The sequence below is a fragment of the Balaenoptera acutorostrata genome, chromosome 9 (assembly GCF_949987535.1).
Source record: "Balaenoptera acutorostrata chromosome 9, mBalAcu1.1, whole genome shotgun sequence".
Lineage (NCBI taxonomy): Eukaryota > Metazoa > Chordata > Mammalia > Artiodactyla > Balaenopteridae > Balaenoptera > Balaenoptera acutorostrata.
The window spans coordinates 93,965,046-93,987,612 of NC_080072.1; the positions used below are offsets into that span (position 1 = coordinate 93,965,046).

General features: G+C 54.5%; 1 protein-coding gene across 1 annotated transcript in view; it reads right to left on the minus strand.

The window, feature by feature from the left end:
* Nucleotides 1-2,202: 2,202 nt before the first annotated feature.
* DRD2 (dopamine receptor D2) overlaps nucleotides 2,203-22,567 on the minus strand; it is a 52,385-nt gene continuing 32,020 nt past the window's right edge. Inside the window, exons 2-8 of the mRNA XM_057552054.1 lie at nucleotides 14,741-15,056; nucleotides 9,638-9,747; nucleotides 8,438-8,574; nucleotides 7,084-7,274; nucleotides 6,092-6,178; nucleotides 4,166-4,493; nucleotides 2,203-2,427 (exon numbers count right to left, since the gene is read on the minus strand). Coding sequence (XP_057408037.1) covers nucleotides 2,234-2,427; nucleotides 4,166-4,493; nucleotides 6,092-6,178; nucleotides 7,084-7,274; nucleotides 8,438-8,574; nucleotides 9,638-9,747; nucleotides 14,741-15,025 — 1,332 coding nt within the window. The 5' untranslated portion in view covers nucleotides 15,026-15,056 and the 3' untranslated portion in view covers nucleotides 2,203-2,233. The remainder of the gene's footprint in view (nucleotides 2,428-4,165; nucleotides 4,494-6,091; nucleotides 6,179-7,083; nucleotides 7,275-8,437; nucleotides 8,575-9,637; nucleotides 9,748-14,740; nucleotides 15,057-22,567) is intronic.

The window sequence follows — 22,567 nt, forward strand, 5'->3', positions numbered from 1 at the left end:
GCGCCATGGCTATGGGGTGGGTAACAGAGCTGAGAGGTCTCTGGGGGGGCTCTAGCCCCCTTGGGGGTCTGATGCCTTCTGCAGGAGGGGGTCACTGGGTTATTGACCCTCGCTCCAGCTAGACTAGGAGCCTGTTTTGCCCACCTTCTGGAATCGGGTATTCTGGGGACAGGAGCCTCTCCCAGGGCTTCGTGCTACATTCAGGTTCAGGGAGAAGATCAAAGTCCATAATTAAGTGTTCAGGGCAAGTTAAGTGCTCCAAACTTTGGTGCTAAAAATATTATATTTAGCATGCAAATTATGCCCTGACAGCTCCCCGGAGCCTGAGCCCGTGGGTGCCAGCACCTTGTTTGTTATCACCGCTGTTATTCTCAAGGTGGTAAGAATATTCCTCCTTCACGGGGTTGATTTACATTTCATTTTTAAAAAGCCAAATTTCTGTTGTTGGGTCAGTGCCAAGTCGTGGCCCCAGAAGGCTTGGAGCTGTGACTGGTCTGGAGGCCAAGAGGCAGGAGGACACCAGGCCACATCACGCAGGGCCTCCCCGCCTGCCCTAGAGGAAGGGGGTCCTGATGCGAGACAGGGGAAGGGGCAGACACAGACGTGGGCACAGCCGCACCTCGAAGGCCACCTTTCCCACAGAGCCTTCTCTGCCCTGGTGGGCGAGCAGGGCGATGGACTGGGCCTGCAGAGGTGCCAGGACCTGGAGAGGAGGAGAAGGGAAGTGGGGATAGCCTGGCTTGCCTCTGGTAGGACCCTGCTGCTCTGGCAATTAGGGGACCATTGGGGACGCCGCGGGATTCCTACTGGAAACGTTCTCCCCTTCCATCTTGGCTGGTGGTTGAAGGTCAGGACCACCCAACAGCAGCTCTGAGAGCGCTCAGGTCCGCTCGGGAGGAGAGGACTGGATGAGGGGAGAAACACACAGGCACACACGTCTTCTCCTTGGCCCTCCTGGGGCAGCTCCTCTCCTCCTTTCCCCCAAAGTCCTGTACCCTCTGATGGTGGCCAGGGCCACCTTCTCTGGAGGGTCTGCAGAAGGCCTCTCCAACTCTGACCCCCAGCACAGACACGGAACTTTGGCCACACCGGATGCAGAGATTGGAGGTGACACTGCACCCTCCGCTTGAGGGGCCCTGGATGTGACTCTTGTCAAAGTTTTATTAGTTTGGAGCATGTGTAGTGATGTTACAGAGTTTGGGGCCTGGGGGCTCCCCCAAGGTGCAGCTTCCCCTCCTCCCTCTGGCAGGGCCAGGGCAGGCCGAACGGTAGTCAGCAGCCGCTTAGCCATGGGCTCCTCTAAGGCGGAGGCAGTGGAAAGAAAAGGGGCCAAGAGGACTGGAGAGTGGAGAGGCGAAAGGAAGAGAAAAGGATGTGGTTTGCGGCAGAGGGCGTCAGGGGCAGTCTCCCAAAGGACCTCAGACACCCCCAACCCAAGCCCCAGGCGTGTCATGTGCCGGCCTTCCCTGCCAGCTCTCCCAGGTTGGCCCAACATTTGCTACAGAGAGGCACCCACGTCCGTCAGGGGGGCAGCAGAGTGGGCTTGGGGTAGGGGTGGTCCTCTCCCCACAGACCCTCCTGGGCTCTTGGAGTATGGAAACCTCACGGGGAGCTGGGTGAGGTCGGGACCCACTGCTGTGGGTGGAAGTAGCAGCTCCTGCCAGGCTTGGGTGGGAGAAGGGGTGAAGTTTTGGCTTGGGCTTCTCTGGGGTCCATCCAGACCTGGTATGTACATGGGTCTCCCTGGCCTGAAGTTGCCTGGGGCCTTGGCAAGAGCTCTGGCTTCCCTGGTGTAGGCCTTGGGGGGTGTGAACTGTCCATCGCTCCCCACTGCCCGCTCCAGCACAGGCCTGTGAAGACCAGGCCAGCATGGCCTCCGAGCTTTGACACTGGCCCAGCAACCCCAGAGCCCCAGAGAAAGGTCAGAGAAGGCGGCTGTGTCTTTGGTGCCGAGGAGAGGGGGTCTGGAAGTGGGAGGGGGCTCCGTGAGCTGCCTCTGAGCCAGGGGTCCGGCCCGAGGGCTGGCACCGTGCCTGGCTCTCTAGCACTGCCCTGGCAGAGCGAGGGTGTGCGGTCAGTGAGGGCCGTGGAGCCAAGCTAACACTGCGGGGCCTGCGGGCGAGGAGAAGGCCGAGTCTGCCCTGCGCCACCCGGCCCACGGCTCCCAGGGCCCGAGGCAGGGCCGCTGGGCGGGGAGTTGGGAAGCAGGCTGCTGTGCAGGTGGGCAGCAGGGTCAGCAGTGTAGGATCTTCAGGAAGGCCTTGCGGAACTCAATGTTGAAGGTGGTGTAGATGATGGGGTTCACGGCGCTGTTGACATAGCCCAGCCACGTGAAGGCGCTGTACAGGACGGGCGGGATGTTGCAATCACAGTGTATGTTCAGGATATGGGTGATGAAGAAGGGCAGCCAGCAGATGATGAACACGCCTGGGGGAGAGGGGGGCAGTCAGGGGTGCCTGGGGGCCGGGGAGGGGCTGGGTGGGGAGGCTGTGCCGGGTGGGGCAGAGGGGGAGGACCTGGATCGCATGCTTCAGGCCCCGCCCAGGCACCAAGGCTGCAAGAGCAGCGCAGGGGGAGCCGCGGTCTTGGATGCTGGACCTGCCTCTGACCCCAGTTTGCAGTCACCTCCCCTCCCTCAGCCTCGTTTTCCTGCCTGTGCTGTGTCTATAACGATACCCACCTCATAGGGGAGGATAAAGGGCTTGACAACAAATCCGAACGCTTAACACCCTGACACAGGTCAGCTGGTAGAAATGGATATATCTACTCTACCACCTCGTCGTCTTTGAGACGACCTTCCGCGGAAGCTGGGAGTGGAGAGTTTGTTCACTGCCGTGGGGAACGCGCGGCTGGGGCCAGAGGGACAGCTGGATGCCCAGCCGCTTAGTCCTCTTGGCATCCCCACGAGGAAGGCGGGAAACCGAGGCTCGGGAACAGCTCTGTGATGTGCGCAAGGCCACTCCACTCTTGGTGGCAAAGCCAAGATCTGAACTCCAGTCTCTCAAGGTCCCCAAGTGACCAGGCTCTTGTTACGCTTTCCCCCAGCTTCCCCAGCCCTTGGTGGACACCCCTTGCTAATCCCCGCCTGGGGACACAAGGCTGTCACGAGTCCGACCTCCTGCCCGCCGCTCTGCCTGCCTAACTCAGGACCTCCCGTTTGGTGGGACGCTCCGTGGGGAGGCACCGTCAGCACAGAATGCCACACGGGCACACGGGAATTCCCCGGGGATGGAGCAGTGCCTGGGAAGGGCAGGGCCGCAAAGCAGAAACCCCCCAGACTGGAGCAGAGGGCCTGGCTGGAGCCCACTCTGCCTCTCCCAGCCGCGTGATCACGGGTTGGTCCCCTAACCTGCTATGACCGCGAGCTCTCATTTGTAAAACCAGAATAGCGACACCTGTCCTTCTCGTGTCATAGGACTGTTGGGAGGCCAAAGGGATGGTGGGTGTGGATGGGTGTCACAACTACCCTGGGTACTGCCCGGAAGGCAGAGACACATCAGTCCCTCCATCCTGTACCCATCACCCCTATCAGTCCAGCCCTTGATTCTTGACCTTTATTATCTGGTTTTCTAAGAGAATTTATTCTAAAGCCTTGTCTCCCTCACTCTCATTTAGATCGGGGGCCCCCCTCACAGCCCCGTTGACTGTTCACAGCTTTGGTCCCACCGGGTCTTGGTTGAGGCAAGTGAACTTCCTGATTCCTCAACAATAGCAATATTAACAACGCTTCTGTGTACGGCTTTGTAGTTTGTAAAATGCTTTCACCACCGTGTATCATTTGATGACCACGACAGCCCTGAAAAGTAACCTCCTCTCTACGGATGGGGAGATGAGAAAGAGAAATGACCTACCCAGGGTCACGAGGTTCTGGGGGTCATTACGGTAAACTGGTCAAGTTCAGATTCTGGAGTGGGGCTGCCTGAGTTTAAATCCTGTATCCTCTTTGATCAAGTTACAAAAGCTCTCTGAACCTCAGTTTCCGCATCTTTAAAATGAGCATAATTATAGAATCTACCTAGTCAGATATGTCAATGGGCTTGACCTGTGCCTGAAAAGTGCCAGGCCTGGGACCTACCAGCCATGATTAGGGAGCAATGGTAAGTAATGGGACCTACAGTGATGGGTCCATTTCTCAGCCGGGGTCCAGCAGCTAGGGCCGACTCACCGAGAACAATGGCGAGCATCTGGGTGGCTTTCTTCTCCTTCTGCTGGGAGAGCTTCCTGCGGCTCATGGTCTTGAGAGAGGTCCGGGTTTTGCCATTGGGCATGGACTGGATCTCAAAGATCTTGGCAATCTTGGGGTGGTCTTTGGCATGTCCGTTCTTCTGTGGTTTGGCAGGGCTGTCAGGTGTGCTGTGGAGGCCGTGGTGGGATGCGTTGGGGAGGGTCAGCTGGTGGTGGCTGGGCGCGATGGGGCTGTACCGGGTCCTCTCGGGCGGGCTGGTGCTGGAGAGCATCTCCATTTCCAGTTCCTGGGCTCGGCGGGCAGCCTCCTGTACAGAGGCAGAGAGCTCTGGGTAGAGCCAGGCAAGTTCTCAGCCATCAGCCACCCAGCCTCACCCGGCCCCTCTGGCCTCACCTGGCCTCACCCAGCCCCACCCAGCCCTTCATTATCCCCCTACGGAGACTCCTACAAGCACCACAGGGTCACTCTGCCAGAGAGGCAAGGGGGATGATCATTGGGAGGCAGGGACTGTCTGGGTGCAGGACCCAGGGCCCAAGGCAGTCCCCGCCTGCCAGGTCACCCCTGGCCCCCTTTGCAGAGCAATCCTCAGGCAAACCTCAGTGACCCCACCACCATTCTATGGGGGCTTTGTACCTAGGCACTTCTCTTTTATGAGCTAACACTCGCTGAGTGCCAGCTAAGTGCCAGGCGCCAGCTGGCTGCCGGGAATAAGTTACTGATTGGCATTCAGTGACTGCCTCCAGGACCTCATGTTCTAACTGCACGAGGGCAGCCCTGTTCTTCCTGCCAGGCTGAAACAGGGGCTGTCAGGCTGACCCGAGGCACCTGTACCAGCACTCACAGGTGAGCTCCATTTCTCCTGGTAGACGGATGCAGGGGCCGAAGGGTGGACCCCTGGGTCCCCACATCTTCAGGGCTGGGCTGATCTTGAGGGCCCTGGCCTCAGGTCCCTCCTCATGTTCCCTTATTCCAGGCCTTAGGGTCTCAGCCTGAGCTTCTGAAACGCAGCCTCACTGTGTGCCCAGGTGCCCCGATCCTGAGTCCCTGTCTCGGCCTCTATCTCAAACAGTTGCTTGGAGTCCTGCCCTTGCAGGTGAACAGGGAATGTTCAAGTGAAGAGCAGGGGCCCTGCTTCCTGGAAACACCTGACCTGGACTTGGCGTGCAGCTCTCTGTGGATTCCCTGGCCCATCCTCTTCTCACCCCAGGGGATGGGACATCTGCTGCTTGGACCCTAGTGCTACTCTCACTGAGCAGACCCTGGGGTCTGCTGGGATTCTGCATCTCTGGGCTCTCCTTACAGGCTGCACTTCACCGGGAGCCCCATGCCCGCTCTGCTCCCTCCTCCCCCAGCACCCAGCCTCCAGCCCCAGAACCTGCCTGTCTGTAAGGCGGCATATGCAAGTAGAAAGAACACGGGCATGGATTTCAGAGAGTCACTTAGGTCTGGACTCGACTACTCACTCTCTCACTAACTGTTTGGCCTGGGTGAGTTACCTAACCTCTCTGAGCGCCTCTTTCTCTTCTGTAAAATGAAGATCCATAAGATCAAGAACGCTTACCTCTCAGGGTCGCCGTGAGGATTTGATGAGATACTAGGAAGATGGTAGGTGCTCAGTTAATGGTCATAGCCATTATTATTATTGTTATTGTTACATGGCCAAGTCCTTTCTCCCAGCTATTTCCTTGGGCTACGGGTCCCTCTCTGTGCCTTGCAGAATTGAGCTGTCTTGCTCCATGCCTGCTTACGAGTGTGTGTGGTAAGCCTGGCCTCAGCTGAAACAAAGTGGGGGATCCTGGGAGGTGCTTATCCCTTTGACCAGCTGGTGAGGTCTTTGAGAATCATGGCAGGTGCATTTCCCTAGAGGCAGAGACCAGGCTCCAGGTCCCTGACCGGGACACTTACCACTCTCCGCCTGTTCACAGGGAAACTCCCATTAGACTTCATGATAACGGTGCAGAGTTTCATGTCCTCAGGGTGAGTGCAGTTGCCCTGTGGAGTGAGCCAGCACATGGGTCATGATGGGGAGGGGGCTGGCGACAGAATCCCAATGCAGGGTAGTCAGACTGGGCACAGGAGCTCAGAGAAGGGCAGACATTAGGAGGGTGGGGGCCTGAGGAGGCAATCGAGGCAAGGGTGAGGTTCGGTACTGTGATGGGAAGAGGTGGGCAGGATGAGGGACAACAGGGCCCTGACTTTTATGTGGCACCTGCTAAGGATCTGGCACCCTACTAGGCATGCTCAGTCCCTCTCACACCGAATCCTCAAGACCACCCTGTGAGATCTGTATTTTGATTCACGTTTAACAGATGAGGAAACAGGCTCAGAGAAGTTAAGCAACTTGCCCAAGGTCACTCAGCAAAAAAGTGGTGGTGCCAGGATTTGAACCTGATGTGTCTAAGCCCAAAGCTCTTGTTCATTCTGTGCCCACATACCATCTTTCTCAGGGAGGGCTGAGCGGAGGGAAGAAGTCACAAGACACAAGTATGGGAAAGAAAGAGAGGCAGAGGAGGGAAGTAGGCGAGAGCAGGTGAGGTAGAAGGAGGTTTGAACAGAAGAGGACAGAGCATGGGAGATAAAGGAGGTGGTATGGAGGCCTCAGAGGGACAGAAAGGGAGGCAGAAGGGCCAGAGTGAGGAAAGGAGAAAGGGAGGACAGCAGAGACGTGGAGTTCCAGGAGCTGCTGGGTTCAGACACTGGTCTCCATGCAAAGTCATCTCCTCCCAGGTGGTCTCCGCCCCCTCCCCACCTCCACCCCCTGGAGATTCAAGTCGCCCACTGAGGTCCCAGCCTTTGAAATCTGCCGACGCCCAGCTCCGAGGAGCTCCTCCAGCCTGGACCCCATGCACCCCCGGGTCACGGTTAGGCAGGGGCATGGGCGGAGGGGATCTCGGGACCTTGAGCGGGGCCTTCAGGTTGGCCCTGAAAGCCCGGCTGCTGCGCTTAGTGTTGACCCGCTTGCGCCGCCTTCGGAGGACGATGTAGATCTTGATGTAGACCAGCAGGGTAACGAGGAAGGGCACGTAGAAGGAGACGATGGAGGAGTAGACCACGAAGGCGGGGTTGGCGATGATGCATTCGTTCTGGTCTGGGGGGAGGAGAGCCCCAGGTGGGTGTGTCGGCCGGCCCCCCGGGCCACAGTGCCTTCCCAGTTACCGAGAATATGACTAGACGCCTAAGGCGGCCTGGAAACGTTAGATGTAAATAAATGTGCAGCATAAATCAGAGTATTAAAAACAACCATGAGCAAAAAGCTAAGCTGTGATGACTGTTTCCAAGTGTTTCCATTAATATCCCCTTGTTACTTCGTCATTAGTTTTGTCATCCTTGAGCACACAAGTGGCGCCACGGTTTTGGGGACAAAATGACGGGAGAAAATGGTAGAAGAAGAGTAACCTATTATTTTAGCCTTTCCTGTGTATTGGCGGGAGGTCTGACACCTTTTAGTTTTAGGGACAAGATGACTTGATCCTCTTTGCTGAACTCACCTGTGTTCCAATGTCTTTCCAAGTTCCCTTCCAGATCTAGCAGATGTCTATCCTCTCTCCCAGGGCCTTTCCAGATTAATCCAAGCACGTTTAGCCCTATTCCTGCTTCTTGGAATTCCCATGACACCTAGATCTTGAACCGCATGCTTTCCAGGCTTCCTTGTGTCCTGTCCGGTGACGGTCTCTGGAGGCACACTGGTGTCATCTATCTCCCTGACGGTCGCTGTGCCTCTTCTGTCGGAGGCGCTCCTGACTGCCTTGCACAGGACACAGTCACAGTGAGCTAGCCTCCTACTTGTTTCTACCTTTCCTGCTCCAGGTGGCTCAGGCCTGGCCTGGGTTTGGCCGGCCCGGCGGCTTCAGCTTCATTACACAAACACTATTATCAGGGGTGATGGAGGCCCAGCCGCCTCCTACCCTGTGTGCACACACACAGACAGGCACACACATGCATTTTGCAAGGCTGTCTGGTCTGCTTCAATTCAAACAAAGTTGAAAATGGCCAGGCATCCTCCTGAAGCATTATCCCCACTCCTCACCCAATTCCCTTGTGCCCCAGGCCATTGTTCCTCTCTGACCTTACCAGGTACAACTCGGAGTCGGGCTTGGCCCAGGAGACTCAGCCTGGCCTCAGTCCGAGGTGGCGAACAGGCTCCTGATGGGTCACCACCCATGTCCGCACCAGGGTTCAGCTCCCTCAAGGTCCTGCACAGGGCCAGGGCTGGGGCCAGCTGAGCCCCAGGCAACCAGAGGCAGGACTCACCTGTGTTGTTGAGTCCGAAGAGCAGAGGGCAGGAGATGGTGAAGGACAGGACCCAGACGATGGAGATCATGACGGTGACTCGGCGCTTGGAGCTGTAGCGCGTGTTGTAGAGCATGGGCATGGCCACGGCTGTGTACCTGTGAGGGCATGGGGCGGGAACCTTGAGTCTGGGGTGCAGGCCCAGGGACCATTCACTCACTCCACAACATTGGCACAACAGAGACACCCCACTTTGGGAGGATGGAAAGTTGGTCCACCTCCTGTTTACTCTAAATCGACCCTCTCCTGCCCCCAACTCAGACAGCAAGGACAGTTGGTGACTGCCAATCAAGTGTTTAATGACTGACCGGCTACCATTCAGTCCTGGACCATATCTGCCACTCCAGTCTCCCTGCTTGGATTTTAGGCTTTTCGAGGGGCCATGGCCTGGGTCTTTGCACCTTTGAAACTGTACCCCCTGCACCTGTGCTGGGCCCATGGCGGGTAGAAGTGTTTGTTGATGGATTGGTAGCCAGGACCCTCAGAGCAACGGTTAGGTCTCATTCAGCAGAAAATAATAACAATGGTAATTGTTTATGATGCCACACGTTGCCCTACCCAGCGCTTCTGAGACACCAGTTCCATTCATCTTCCAAGAATCCGGCAAAGGGCGTAGAGCCAGGGCCTCTGGGAGCCCATGTGGCCCATGTGTGCAAATTAGTAAAAGGCTCTGGGGATAGAGCTTAGCAAGGTGGGCAGAACCTGGGCCCCCTTGGCCTTGTGCCCTGTGCTGGGCGCAAAATGCACAACCAGATACTAGACCCGCATGTGGGCAGGTACCATCACGCTTGGTTTCTAGACAATGAAACTAGGGTTCTGAAAACATCCACAATCGGCCCACGGTCACGTAAGTAAGAAGTGATAGGGCTAGGGCTTCAGTCAGGTCAGGAGCTTTCTCCTCTATGCCTGTCCCTGTCTGGGTACTCTTGGTAGCATTACTGTCTATAGACAGTCTCCCTTTAAGGGGTCTGTCCTCTCCCACACACGTGCACACACTCACGCGTGCACGCGTACATGCACACATGCACACACAAACACGTGGGCTCACAGGCACACAGCCAGCCGTATAGCTTCATGGACAGAGCCTGACCCTGCAGAAGAGGCGGGGCAGCCCAAGAGGCGAACGGGCTAGCTCACCTCTGCCATCCTGGCTGGGCTCACCTGTCGATGCTGATGGCACACAGGTTCAGGATGCTTGCTGTGCACATCATGACGTCCAGAGTGACAAAGATGTCACAGTGAATCCTGCTGAATTTCCACTCGCCCACCACCTAGGACAAAGCAACATGATGGGTGGACGGACGGTAGAGGAGATTGGCTCAGACACTGTAGCTCGGTGACCCGGGGCAGATCGGGCCATGGGCTCCGTGGGGCTCTCGCGGGGCTCTGGCCGAGGGAGGAGAGGGGCAGCCATGGGGAGCTGTACCCACGGGTGTCTGAGGCCCTTGCCCCGGCCCCTTCTCCTCCTAGACACATAAGGCCACTTTGCGCCAAGAAGTTTGTTAGAAGAAAGATGACCAACTTACTCAAGGGCCTCAGCTTTGAACCCTCACCTGTAAAACGTTTGTGTGAACACCTTGTGATCCTCATGTTACCAGTGAGGAAACTGAACCTCAGAAAAGTGCAGTGACTCGCCTAAGGCCTCTCAGCTCAGCTTCTGCCCTGCCCTGGCCCAGGTTTCTAGGGGAGCCGGGCTGCTCCTTGGTGTATGACACAGAGTTGGGACCCGGCAAGTGTCTGTTAAGAACAATGGTGAAGACGGTGACTATGAAGCAGTGAAGACATTTCTGCTCCTCGTTGCACTTAGAGAGTAAGAGAAGGGAAGCCCGGGCTAGAGCTTTCAGAAAAGCAGGACGGGCCGGGGAAGGTGTGTAACGACACATCCCTGGTTCCGTGTAAAATGAGGAGTCCAGCTCACGGCAAGAGCGTTTTGCACCCCTCTTCCTCCCCGACAGACACACACATTCATACCCCCCCGTGCACACCCACACCCCGACACCTCCCATTTACACAGGCACACACACTCACACAGCAGGCTGGCCCTGGCAGCCGTGGAAGGTTGCAGCAGGCCCCATCCCTGAGGACAGAGTCAGGACAGGGAGACACAACTTGTACTACTACCTATTGGAGAAAAGAGGAGCAGGAAAGCCCCCTTCCAGTGACGGGAGCAGAGCAGTACCCACTCTGTGGGGCACAGCAGGGCAGCAGGGCTAATTATAATGCTCACTCTCAGCCCTGTCCTCTTAGCTGCTCTCAGGCATAAAACCAATTGCTGGCATTTAAGCACAGTGATGGAGGAAACTGCAGCTTTTCCCAGAAGACAGGAAACCTCTCGTGTCGCCACGCTGGCCAGTAGGGCAGGAGCTGGATATCCGGGGGCCAGGGAGGTGGGCACAGGTGGAAGGGGATAGAAGGGGCTTCCCTGGCATCAACAGAGTCTACCTTTAAGACACTACTGGGAGGGTCCCAGGCCCACATGGTCTGTGCTCCACCTTGGCGCCCTCCTAGGACTAGTATTTCCAAACTGCTCTCATTCCCCTGGGGATCAAGTTCTGAGATATCAGGGCCGTCTTCTCCATCCTCCCTGCTTCCGTCCGTCCTCCCTGCTTTCTTTTCTACAGACACTTATTGGACAACTTACTATGCGTCTGGCTCTGTCCTAGACTCTGGGGCACCGTGGTGAACAATCCTGACACAGTCTTCAGAGAGCTCTCAATCCCTGCCCGCCAAAAGCCCTCCTGGAGGACAGAAGAAGGCGGGGCTTCCTCCGAGGTACCAGGAGCAGCTGCTCTAGGGGCTTCTGAATCAAAGGCTCAAGAAAGTGTGTTGATAGCCACTGTTTATAGAGCATCTCCTGTGGGCACATACTTTGTCTCATTTATTGTTCTTAAAGCTTGTACAAGAGGGGATTGCTTACACCCATTCCTGGATGAGGGAATGAAGCTCAGGAGAACACCCAGCTAGTGTGCAGCAGGGCTGGAATTTCAAGCAAGCTCTTTGGGCAGCACATCCTATGCTCTCTCCTGAGCTGCCTTGGAAGGGACAATCTAGCTTGTCAAAAGAGGAGATGATTATGTAAAAAGTACTAGATAAACACCAAGTGGGAAAGGAGAGATTGTAACTGCAAGGGTAGACTAACTTGGGGTCAGGGAGAAAAAGGACTTGCCCAAGGTCACCTGGTAATTTAGTAACAGAGGGAGCACCATCCCCCAGGTATACTAGCCCCACTCCAGGGCTGTTTCCTCCGCACCTTTGGACAACATTCCTCAATATCCTTGCACAGAATGAGACCTGTGGGATGGGCCTCAAGCTGCCTTGGCTAAATCCTAACAATGACTTGTACACATGTGTCAGGCACGGTTCCAAACACTTTACACTCATTTCTATGGAATGTGACAGCAAACCTCGGAGGCCACCGCTCCTCAAAACCTCCAGCCAGCTACGCCCCTGCCCCTACACCCCACTCTGGGGCTTTGCACAATTTTTTCTCTGCCTGGAGTGCAAGTGCCTTGCTCCTCTCCTGGATAATTCTTCTGAAAGCATCACTTCTGCCTGCAAGCCTTCCCCAACGCCTCCAGGCCTGGTCCTGTGTCCCCCGCCCCGTCATGCTCCCACATCTCCTGTGGAGGCTACTCCCTTGTCATCTGCATCGGGCTGCACTATAATGGCCCTGCCAAGGCCTTAGAGCCCGGCCCTAGGAACGGGGCAGGACGCAGATGTGCTCATACCTGTTGACTGAGTGAGTCAAGAACGGGGATCTGAGTCTGCCCACTTTCTCAATTGCATCTGCTCTTCTGGAAAATGCACGCGGCAAAGCCTCCCCTCAAAGGCTTGTGAGGCCAAAATGGCCTATGCAGACAAGCAGGCCCTGGCTCTCTTCTCTCGGTTTCTCCAGGTGGAAAGCGGTAGGGTCAGGAATTGAACCTGGTTCTCTCACTCCAAAACCAGCGTGCTTCCCATATTCTGAGCAGAATAAATGATGCACATCCAGCCCCACCTAGCCGGATGCCAACACGGCAGGCTATCAGAGGCATTTAACATCCCTGGAAATGGAACAGGATGGAAAATTCTGGACGAGAGTGTCTCTGGAGAGGGTACAGTATATGGTTGGGAGGATACTTTAACAGGATGTTGGGATAGGGTGAGACTCCACTTGGGACATTCTCTAGGGACAATAAGTACCCGAGACAATGTCGCAGGGCCCACTGTCCAGCTCTTGTTTGATGGGAGAGTTTGAGCACTGCCCTCTGAGATGCCATTCTTCACCCTCCCCTGAAACGCTGAGCTTCACCTTTAAAATAATGTGAACAGGTATGTTTAAAATATGTGTGTCGAGAACCTGTAGATTCCTAGGAGCCCTAAAGCACAGACGTGGCTCTCCCTTAGAGGCTCTGGGTAGAGGTGGTGGGTCTGGAAGCCCCAGATCCCACGCCCAGAGTCCTGGGCAGAGCAAGCCTCCCTCTGCAAGAGGGCACCTCTTTGCCTGGGCATGGGGAGGGTCCTTCAATGTGCAGAGGTGTGGCTATCTATCAGCATCTTCATCTTCATCACTGTTGTCATGACTACTTTTACATGGTGCTTACTATATGCCTGCTGCCATTCTAAGCACTTTTCATATATTAACGCATGTGATTCTCAAACAATGCTATGACATAAGCACTGTGATTATCTTCATTTCTAGATGAGGAAACCAGGCACAGAGAGGTTATTTGCTTGACCGGACACCCATCATTTTTTACCTGATGGTCTGCGGCCTGGGAACCTCCTTTTCAAGGGAGCAGAAGGGGAACAAGTGTAAGAATCAAGAAAGAGTTCCTAAGGGAGAGGCCCTCAGACAGGATGTGGGATGGACAGAGTCTAGGCGTCCCCACAAACGTGGAGTCATGGAATAATTGGACGGCTGGCCGGTGGCGCCTGTATGCTTTTAGGTTGTATTGTATCTATCGTTTGTTTCTTGTTGGTTGTCTCTTAACATTCCGGTCATTTTGAAAGTTCCGGCCTGTCTGAGCCATGCTAAAGGAAACCAAGGGAGTGATGGCCCAGAGCTCCATGTGGGCCGGTGTGGTAGTGACAACAGGAGCCCCTGGGGATGTGGAGACCGTAAGACCAGCCTCTCCTCCCCACCTCCGCTTCTTCTCCTACGTGTCTCCTCTGCTCAAACCTACAAAGGTTTCATGTTTTCTTTGAAAGGTGGAAGCCTTCCCTCCCAGGCAGGGGCTTGTCTCTGCGGCACAGGTAAATTCCCCTCTCGTCCGGGGCGGGGAGGGAACAGCTCAGAGATCTTAGTGACCTTGGCATTGGCTTTTTCCTGAATGCCTGGTCAGCTTCCCTTGAATCCAGACTCCATCCCAGAACCCAGGGCAGAGAAAGTGGCAGGATCCAGCCTGTGCCCACCAGATCCCCCAGGCCCTCCCTCATCTGCCTGCCAGCCCTGGAAAGTGTCCTCCTGGAGGTGGGTCCCCACTTCAGGACTTCTCAGTGATTTCCCCCTTTGCTGTGTGATCCAGGTAAAGACGGGCAACTTCTCAAAGCCTCTGTTTCCTCTTCCTTAAAGTGAGAAGAATGATATCGACTCAGAATCAGCACGAGTATTTGCTGAGTATGTGTCTGTGGAACGCCCGGCAGCGCCTGGCCCACAGCAGGGGCTGCCTACTCACTATTCCGGGCTCAGGGCCGGGCTCTGTTCCCGGCCGAGCAATGCGTCACCATGCGGCCCTTCCCAAGGAAAGGGGGTACAGCACAGTTCACAACGGCCTTGACCTGGTGGTCCCAGACACAGGCTAGGACACACAGAGGAGCGGGGAGGGCAGGGGGGAGAGCGGGGAGTGGCAGCCCACATTCTGAAGTGGGGAGAGAAGGATGAAGATTTCAGGCCTGGGAGCACGAGCCACTGCCATCCTCAGGGATCCTTGTCGATGACTCCCATGCTCAGCACGACCTAATGAACCAACCCTGGGGCCCGAATTCCAGCCGCTGTGTGAGGCTGGAGAAGTCACCTAACTTCTCTGACCGTCTGGCTCACCCTCTAGAAGATGCCGCGAGGGCTCGGCGGGGGAGATGCTGTATGTGAAGGACTGATGCGAGGCCTGGCACTTACTAAGCGCCTTACAACTGGTAGTCGGGATTGTTATAAGGAGACGATCTACCCATTTTGTAAGACTGAGCCCAGATTGGAGGAAAGGCCCACCCGAGAAGGCGCACTCTTGGAGGGAGGCTGGACTCTCCCGGGGAAGGCGCCCGAGCACGGCAGGGGCCCAGACCTACCTCCAGGTAGACCACCCAGGGCATGACGAGCGTGGCCACCAGGAGGTCGGCCACAGCGAGGCTGACGATCAGGTAGTTGGTGGTGGTCTGCAGCGCCTTCTCGCGGGACACGGCCATGCACACCAGCACGTTGCCAAAGACGATGACGAAGATGAGGAGGGTAAGCAGCATGGCGTAGTAGTTGTAGTCGGGCCTGTCGGCTTTCCCTTCGGACCCGTTGAAGGGCCGGCTCCAGTTCCGGCTCTCCAGATCGTCATCGTACCAGGACAGGTTCAGCGGATCCATGGGAGCAGTGGGGCCACTGGGTAGCCAGGCTCTGGCCAGGAGAAACGGACAGAGGGAGTAAGCAGGAGGGCCTCCCAAAGCATGCGGCCACCCACAGAGGGCTCCGGGGCTAAAATCTACCACGGGAGGTTAAAAGAGAATTCTCCAGCATCAGGATTTAAGGTTTGCATCCCCCAAGTTTTTTAAAACATGGGGGCCTGCTGCCACTCTTCTGCTAGCAAGTTCTTACAGATGGTAAAACAAATGAGAAAGTACAGTTTTTTAACTATAATAAAATAAATGATCTTGAAAAGAGCTGATCATTCATTCACCCATTTATTCAACAAAAAATTAAGTGCATCCCATGCCCCACACAAGTTAGTGAGGAGTTCCAGCTTCTAGTGGTAAGACTAGAAATATGCATTCATTCATTCTTAATTCTATAAATGTTTATTGAACATTGTTCTATATAACGCTAGAAATATAGTCAGGAACAAAATATACATAGTTCTCCAGCTCACGTTCTAAAAGAAACAATAGCCAATGAACCAAGCAATTAAATCTATGGGTGGTAGGCGCTCGGAAACAGAATGGGGAGAGAGACACAACCTAGTTTAGGGATTCAAAGAAGGCTTTCCTGAGGAAGTGATGTTCAACAGACACCTACAGGATGTACTCAGGTTGGGGTTTCCCTGGTGGCGCAGTGGTTGAGAATCTGCCTGCCAATGCAGGGGACACGGGTTCGAGCCCTGGTCTGGGAAGATCCCACATGGCGCGGAGCAACTGGGCCCGTGAGCCACAATTACTGAGCCTGCGCGCCTGGAGCCTGTGCTCCGCAACAAGAGAGGCCGCGATAGTGAGAGGCCTGCACACCGTGATGAAGAGTGGCCCCCGCTTGCCGCAACTAGAGAAAGCCCTCGCACAGAAACCAAGACCCAACACAGCCATAAATAAATAAATAAATAAATAAATAAATAAATAAAATTAAAAAAAAAAAAAAAAGAAATACCTGAAGGATGTAGTCAGGTAAAGAGTTGGGAGCCAGGGGAAGGGTCCAAATATAGGAAGCAGGTAAGCAAATTTCAGAGCTGGACAGTAGGTGCCATGTTGGAGGGCTGGCGGGAGATTCGGGACAGCTGGAGCACAGAGGGCCTTGCAATTCACTCTAGGCGGTTAGACTTGACCCTAAGGGCAGCAGGAGCCACATGATCAGATGTGCCTTTCAGAGAGAAGGGTCTGACTGCTGCGTAGAGAACGGAAGCGTGGCACGCAGTGGGGTGGCAGGACCAGCTGCAGGAACCCAAGGAAGAACTCATGAGTTTCTGTATTTGTGCACTGAGAGCCCAGAGGAATGGGCGTCTCATCTCCGGGGGGAAACACTTCCTGAAGGAGGCGTCAGCAGAGATGAAGTAGAAGGAGGAGTTAACCGGGCAACTGAGTCTGGGACACAACATGGTCCCAAACAGCAAATAATTCTGTTTGGCTAAAAATGCAGGGCATGGTGGTGAAGCTGGGGAAAATTAAACTGGAGGGCTGTTCATGGGCCAGAATGGGTCTTGTAAGCTTGGAGACCCTGAAAGCCTGGGTGCAGAGGAATGACTTCCATTGGATTGCTGCTTTGCACAGGTCACCGGCTGTGCAGTGCAGAGGGGATGTCAGCGGGCAGTGAGGTCGTGACTGTAATTCAGGTGAGATGGTGATCGTCTGAATGAAGGCACGGGAATGAGCATGGAGAGGCGTGTTCAGAGTCACTAGCTGACTTGGAAGTCAGTTTCATGGAATTTGGTCATTGGACAGATGTGGCGTGGGAGAGGGGAGGGGGCAAGCAGGGAGAGAAAGGAGACGAGGATAACTCCAGATTTCTGCGCTGTGCTCTTGGAGGCTTGGTGATGCTGCTCACTGAGAAAAGAAAGCAGAGGGGCTCAGAGGCAGTGGGCATTGATGAGCGTGACAGCCTGTGCTTCGGTTGTGATTGAAACACAATGCACATATAATATAGCTGGCTTTCCTGCTAACAAAAGTGTTCCTACTTCACACAATGGAACTAAATGATCAGTATTTCAAGGCATTCCACACAAAGCCCCACGACTTCCAGGTGCTTTGCTACCCAAATGGATTTGAAATCCAGCAATTTATGCCATTCGATCTGAACGTGGTACCATGTCCAAGTCAGGGAGGAGGGCACGCCAGCCGCAATGGGTCAGAGGGGATGCCGGAGAAGGGTCTGCCCACCTCTACACCCTCATCCCTCTGACATATCTGCTCCGCCAGGTCTCAGCAGAGGAGTACAGGTGATGTCCAACCCAGCACCACCACTCCGGAGCCCCTTAGAGAAAACAAAATGCCTAATTCCATGTGGGGTGACATGGAATGCCACCACGCAACAAGTCTTCCAGTTCCACGGTAGTGAAACACTATGTCCTACTGATGCTGCACTGGGCAAAGCCCGCTGGTACCTTTTCCCATTTGGAGCACACAGAGGGAGACCTGCATGTATGTACTGATCAGGCAGCAGGGGCTGATCCCGCCATTCATTTGCTCAATCAGCGTCTATTGAGCTTGCTGGGCATAAAGCATCACGCCATGCACAGTCAGGGGTCTGAAGACTCGGAGACACACTCCCCTCCCCCAGGATCCTGACTGTTCCTCTCTACCCCTCCTCCCACCTCTTTAGTCCCTCTCTGGGTAGGGCCAGGAGCATCTGATGGGGACCCTCAGCACCCTGTCTCCCCCACCCCACCCATTCTCCATGCCCAACCAGACTACCGTTTCTGCAGCAGGATCCTGACCCTGCCCTGTGATGACAGCTTCATCTGCTTGCAAAGGAGATGATAGTTTGCCAAGTTTTTTCCTTTTTTCTTTTTGATATACTATCTCATTTATCCTCAAAATAACCTCGAAGGCTTGTAATTCTTATCTCTACTCTACAAATCAGAAAAGTGTCTTCTTTTCCCTTGCCCCTACTGGTCAATCCCTACCCATCTTTCAAAGCAAGCCTTGCTCAGAATCCTCCTGCCCTGGAATCCATCCCAAGTCCTGCTGGCTGGACCATCTCCCATCTTCCTCGGGGCTCCCAAGGCATTGTCTCATGGTTCTGTCCTGGAACATTCCCCATTTGTGTGTCTGTTTTGTTCACTGGGGTGTAAACATTTCACGGATTACACCGTGTCTTGCTCATGCCTCATCTTATTCGTGGAATAAACAAAAAAGCATACTCTCTTATTTTTCTCTTCCGACTCCTAATGCTGTGATTTGCAGGCAGTAAGTGTTTAACAGTTGTTTGCAGAATTGAATCAAAGGCTCTGTGAGTCCAACTGGGAAGAAAACCCCTCCACACTTGAAATGTAACTGTTAACATAACCCATCAGATCAACAAGTGACCAAAGAAAGATGCAGCCCAAGAATATCATGGGTGTTACATGTTGGTCCCCAGAAAGCAGACTGAGGAGGAGGGCAGCACACAGGAAATCTACTGGGGATACAGGGATAGTCAGACACCAGAGAGCGTGTGTGCATGGGCACAGCCAGAGCGTTCATGGAAGGCTTCCTGGAGAGGGGAGAACTTCAACTGAGACTTACACTATGGGTACAGTTTCGATGGCAAATGTTAGCATTGCTGGTTGGGGGCAGGGGAGGGGGTGGTGATGGTGGTTAGCACTTATTCCTCTGCGGTGCTGGTTACTCTGCAAAGCAAGTCTCACCAAGGCTGGAAAGGCCTCATGCATTTAATTGTCAAACTGAGCATTTATTCTCAATTGTTCTTGTTGCTTTTTGCTGATACAAATGCAATATAATTACATTGTAGAAAAAAATGAGAAAATATGGAATATGCCTAAATACCTGTAGACTCTATTAACCAGAGCCCAGGGTGAGCTCCAGCTTCTCTTGAGTCCTTCCGAGTTGGGGCTGACACCTCTCACCCCCAGGGGCTGTCCGGCTAGCTCTCAGGCTGATCCGGGATTCGGGTGTCAGCAAACCCACCTCCACAGATGGGATACTCCGGCATAAGAGACACTAGTATAACATAGGAGCTGAAGACCAAAACACCTGGGTTAAATCCCAACTCTAGCCTTACTAGCTCGGGGGTGTTGGCCAGATTATTTGGCCTTCCTGAGCCTCAGTTTTCCCATCTGCAAAATAGGGAGAGCAACTATTGTTGTGAGGATTAAGTAAGATGATGCATATGTTGCCGGCACAGGCGAACCCTCATGGAAAAACCAAACCAGGCTAAATAAACAAGCAATTAGACAACAAGCCTGAGGCTCCTAGAGATGAAGTGACAGGCGCTGTCCAAACGCAGCCCATCAGGGTCACAGGTCCTGCTGGGCTCCTCCTGTGACATGCTGTTGCCTCCTACCGCTTATCCTTGAGAAGTCTGTAGATTTCTACAGGTCTAGACAAAGGGAGAAGGATTCCAAGATGCAGCAATCGAGCCCTTGGGAAGGAGTGAAGGAAAGAAAAGACGGAGTGTATTCCTGGGCCGTGGTTGCAGGATGAATCTGAGAGACCCTCGGGATGGGGTAGCAGCTGGCCTGGAAGAGCCATCTCTCCCAGGCCACCTGCTCTAACCAGAGACTGTAATACCAACTGCCATATTTCTTAGGCTTTAAGACAGAATTAAATGTAAGATGCACCATTGTCTTAGGTACCCCTAGGAAAGAAAAAATTCCATCTAACTCCGATACTGCTTTAAGATGGGGTTGATTGTGAAAATGCGTTCTGATTTCAGAGACATCAGAATGTTAGAGAGGATATGCATCTTAGAATGGATAAAAGACAGTGACCTCCTGGCATTTCTCTGCTGGCATTTTCTCAGGAGGCCTGAGAAAACCTGCTGGCCCCCAGGCTCCCCCTGTTCCAGCCCCAGCCCCTCCACTTTCCTTCTGCCCAGGTCTCCAAGGGGCATCAGTCAGAAGAAAGCACAAAGGAGAGGTCAGGCTGTGGTCTTTCTCACTCCAAGGGCACCCGAAGGACCCCTCAGATCCCTGCCCCTGCCCTGCACCTCAGACTTCTCCACCTGTGTCAGAGCCTGTGCCTGTCGGGGAAGGGGAGGGCTCCAGGTAAATCTGGCCTGGTCCCGGGTCTGGAGAAGCCAGGTGAGATCAGTGCCTACTCTGGGGCTCCTGTAGGTGGGAAATGCCACCCAACAGCTGGCACCCTGGATTTGCCAGGATGGTCCAAATGTCTTGATCTTTTTAAAAAAGGAGATTGGCTAAATGTATGACCCAAGGAGAATTATTCTTACAGTTAAAAGACCTCAGATAAATAAGATCACATATCATAGAAAAAATTTCTTTTGTGAGAACAAGCATTTTGATTTGGGATTATGAAAATATGATCAACTTGCTCACCAACCTCCACATGCCACCTCCACCTTCCTCCCAGGTGGCTCCTGCCTCGTGCGTAAAAGCTCCAAATTGCAGTCCCCAGTCAATGTCATTTAGTGAGCTCCAAACACATGCAGAGTCACAGCCATTTCTAAGCTCTTAGGGGGTTAGCGACTGGGTCCTATCTCCTCGGAGAGGGATGGATGATCTGAGCCTGCTGCTGTGTCCCTGCAAGATTCATATGAAGTCCTAGCCCTCAGTGTGATGTTCTTTGGAGATGGGCCCTTTGGTCAGGAGGAGGTCATGAAGGTAGGGTCCTCACGATCGGATGACTGCCCTTATAAGCAGAGACACTAGAGAGCTTGACCTCTCTCGCTGCCATAGGAGCACACAGTGGGGAGCAGCCATGAGAGGGCCGGGAAGGGAGGGCTCCCCAGAACCTGACCGTCCCAGCACCCTGATCTCAGACTTCCAGCCTCCAGAACTATGAGAAAATAAATGTCTCTTGTTCAAGCCACCCAGTCTAGGGTGTTTGATGAAGGCAGCCTGAGCTGACAAAGACCCCTGCGGATGCAGGCCTCACTCACGGAGCGGCTTCCTCTCCCCCAGAGTACCATCCTCACCTTCCCTGGGCAGCAAAGGGGGGCAACTGCTGCTCCCCACCCCAGCTCTGCCAGCAGAGGTTCCCAGATGAGGATCCAGGCATGCTCTGGGACCACCTAGGCTCTTCCTTCTCAGCTGCCCTGGCACGTGGGAAAGTGGAGGGAGCCGGAAGCACAGGGAAACTCCATCTGTGTGGGTGCCAGAAATCACCTGGGCCTCGTGTGTCTCCAGGACTCATTGCCCTGCCTCCACGCAGAAGGGCAAAGACCTACTGAAAGATCTTCCAGAATCATCCACGCTGGTGGTCAGTAGCCCTCCATCAAGTTCTCCCTAATGGCCCGCCCAACTCTAGCCTGCTGTGACACCTGCTCTCTTCAGAGCCTACACAACAGAGCTCCCTCACAAGCTGTCTGGGATGATGGAGTTGTATGGGGTTATCGGGGCAAGCGGAACGTGGGCCCAGGTGTGTCCAGCCCCCAGCGCCTCTGCCATTACCCTACCTGCTTTCCAACTGTTAGTATTTTCTGTGTGTGCTCTAATTTGAAAACTAGCTAGCTCTCAAGTTGAGGAGTGCTGTGTGAGCCCAGTCAGCCACCTGGGGCTGAGCTGGCCCACCGAGGCGGCCCAGGCCAGCAGCCCACCGTGCTCAGACCAGCCACTGCACAGGGGTTGGGGGATGAGGCAGATATTGCAGCTGGGAGGAGGGTGGCCAATCCCCAGCCTGTAAATACAAACAGCTTTTCACAAGTGTGTTGGAAGAGAGAAACTCCTTTGGAGCTCACAGTTCGAGGCTGACACCCCGAACTGGTATTTTCTCTTAGGAGGGACTTGGAGGCCGGTCCCTGGTCCCTAGCCAGGTGTGGTGGGGCGAAAAGGGTCAATCTATTAGGGCAACTGGGACCCTGGGGGAGAGCTGGGTGGTCTGGAGGAGAGAGGAGAGGATTCCATTCTCTGGTTTTGACTCCATCTTCCAGCGAAACTCTGGGGCGCCGGCTGGGAGGAGGGGGGCAAGGAACGCTTGGTGCTGTATAAACTCAAGCAACCTGTTTCCCTGGTGCTGCCTCCCCCGAGAGGTTGGCATTTAAAGGAATCAAATTGTCTAATTAAAATTTAACAATCCCTTATCGGGCTCGATGGCGGGTGAGACACTGCTGTCTTAAACACATCATTTTTCCCTCTTTTCTGAGACTTGAAGCATTTCAATGAAAAAGAAGAGGGGGGGCAGGGGGAAGCGCTTCGCATTTGCATTTCAAAAGCAGCTTGCTGGAGTTGGGTGGGAATTGGGAGTGAGGGGTAAGGCGCTCCTCCCCACGACCCTGGTGACTCAGGTCACCCTCTGCGCCTCCAGACAAAGGTCCAGGCTGTGACTTGGGTCTGGGCCCTTCCCCAGCTCCTCAGGCCGCTCTGGGAAAGAAGGGTGGGAGGGGAAACAGTAGGGAGAAGCCCCAAGTTCCTTCTTTCTCCAAAGGAAAAAGGAGGAGTCAGCAAATGAGGCCTCACTTACTGAACCCAGGAGGGTGGCCTCAGCAGGGGGTTCCCAGAGCCCTGGGTCAGGCAGCCTCGAGAGCCTTCTGGGCCCAGACCTTGGGAAGGCTGGTGTGGTGGATGGACGGGCACAGTCACGTCTTACCTG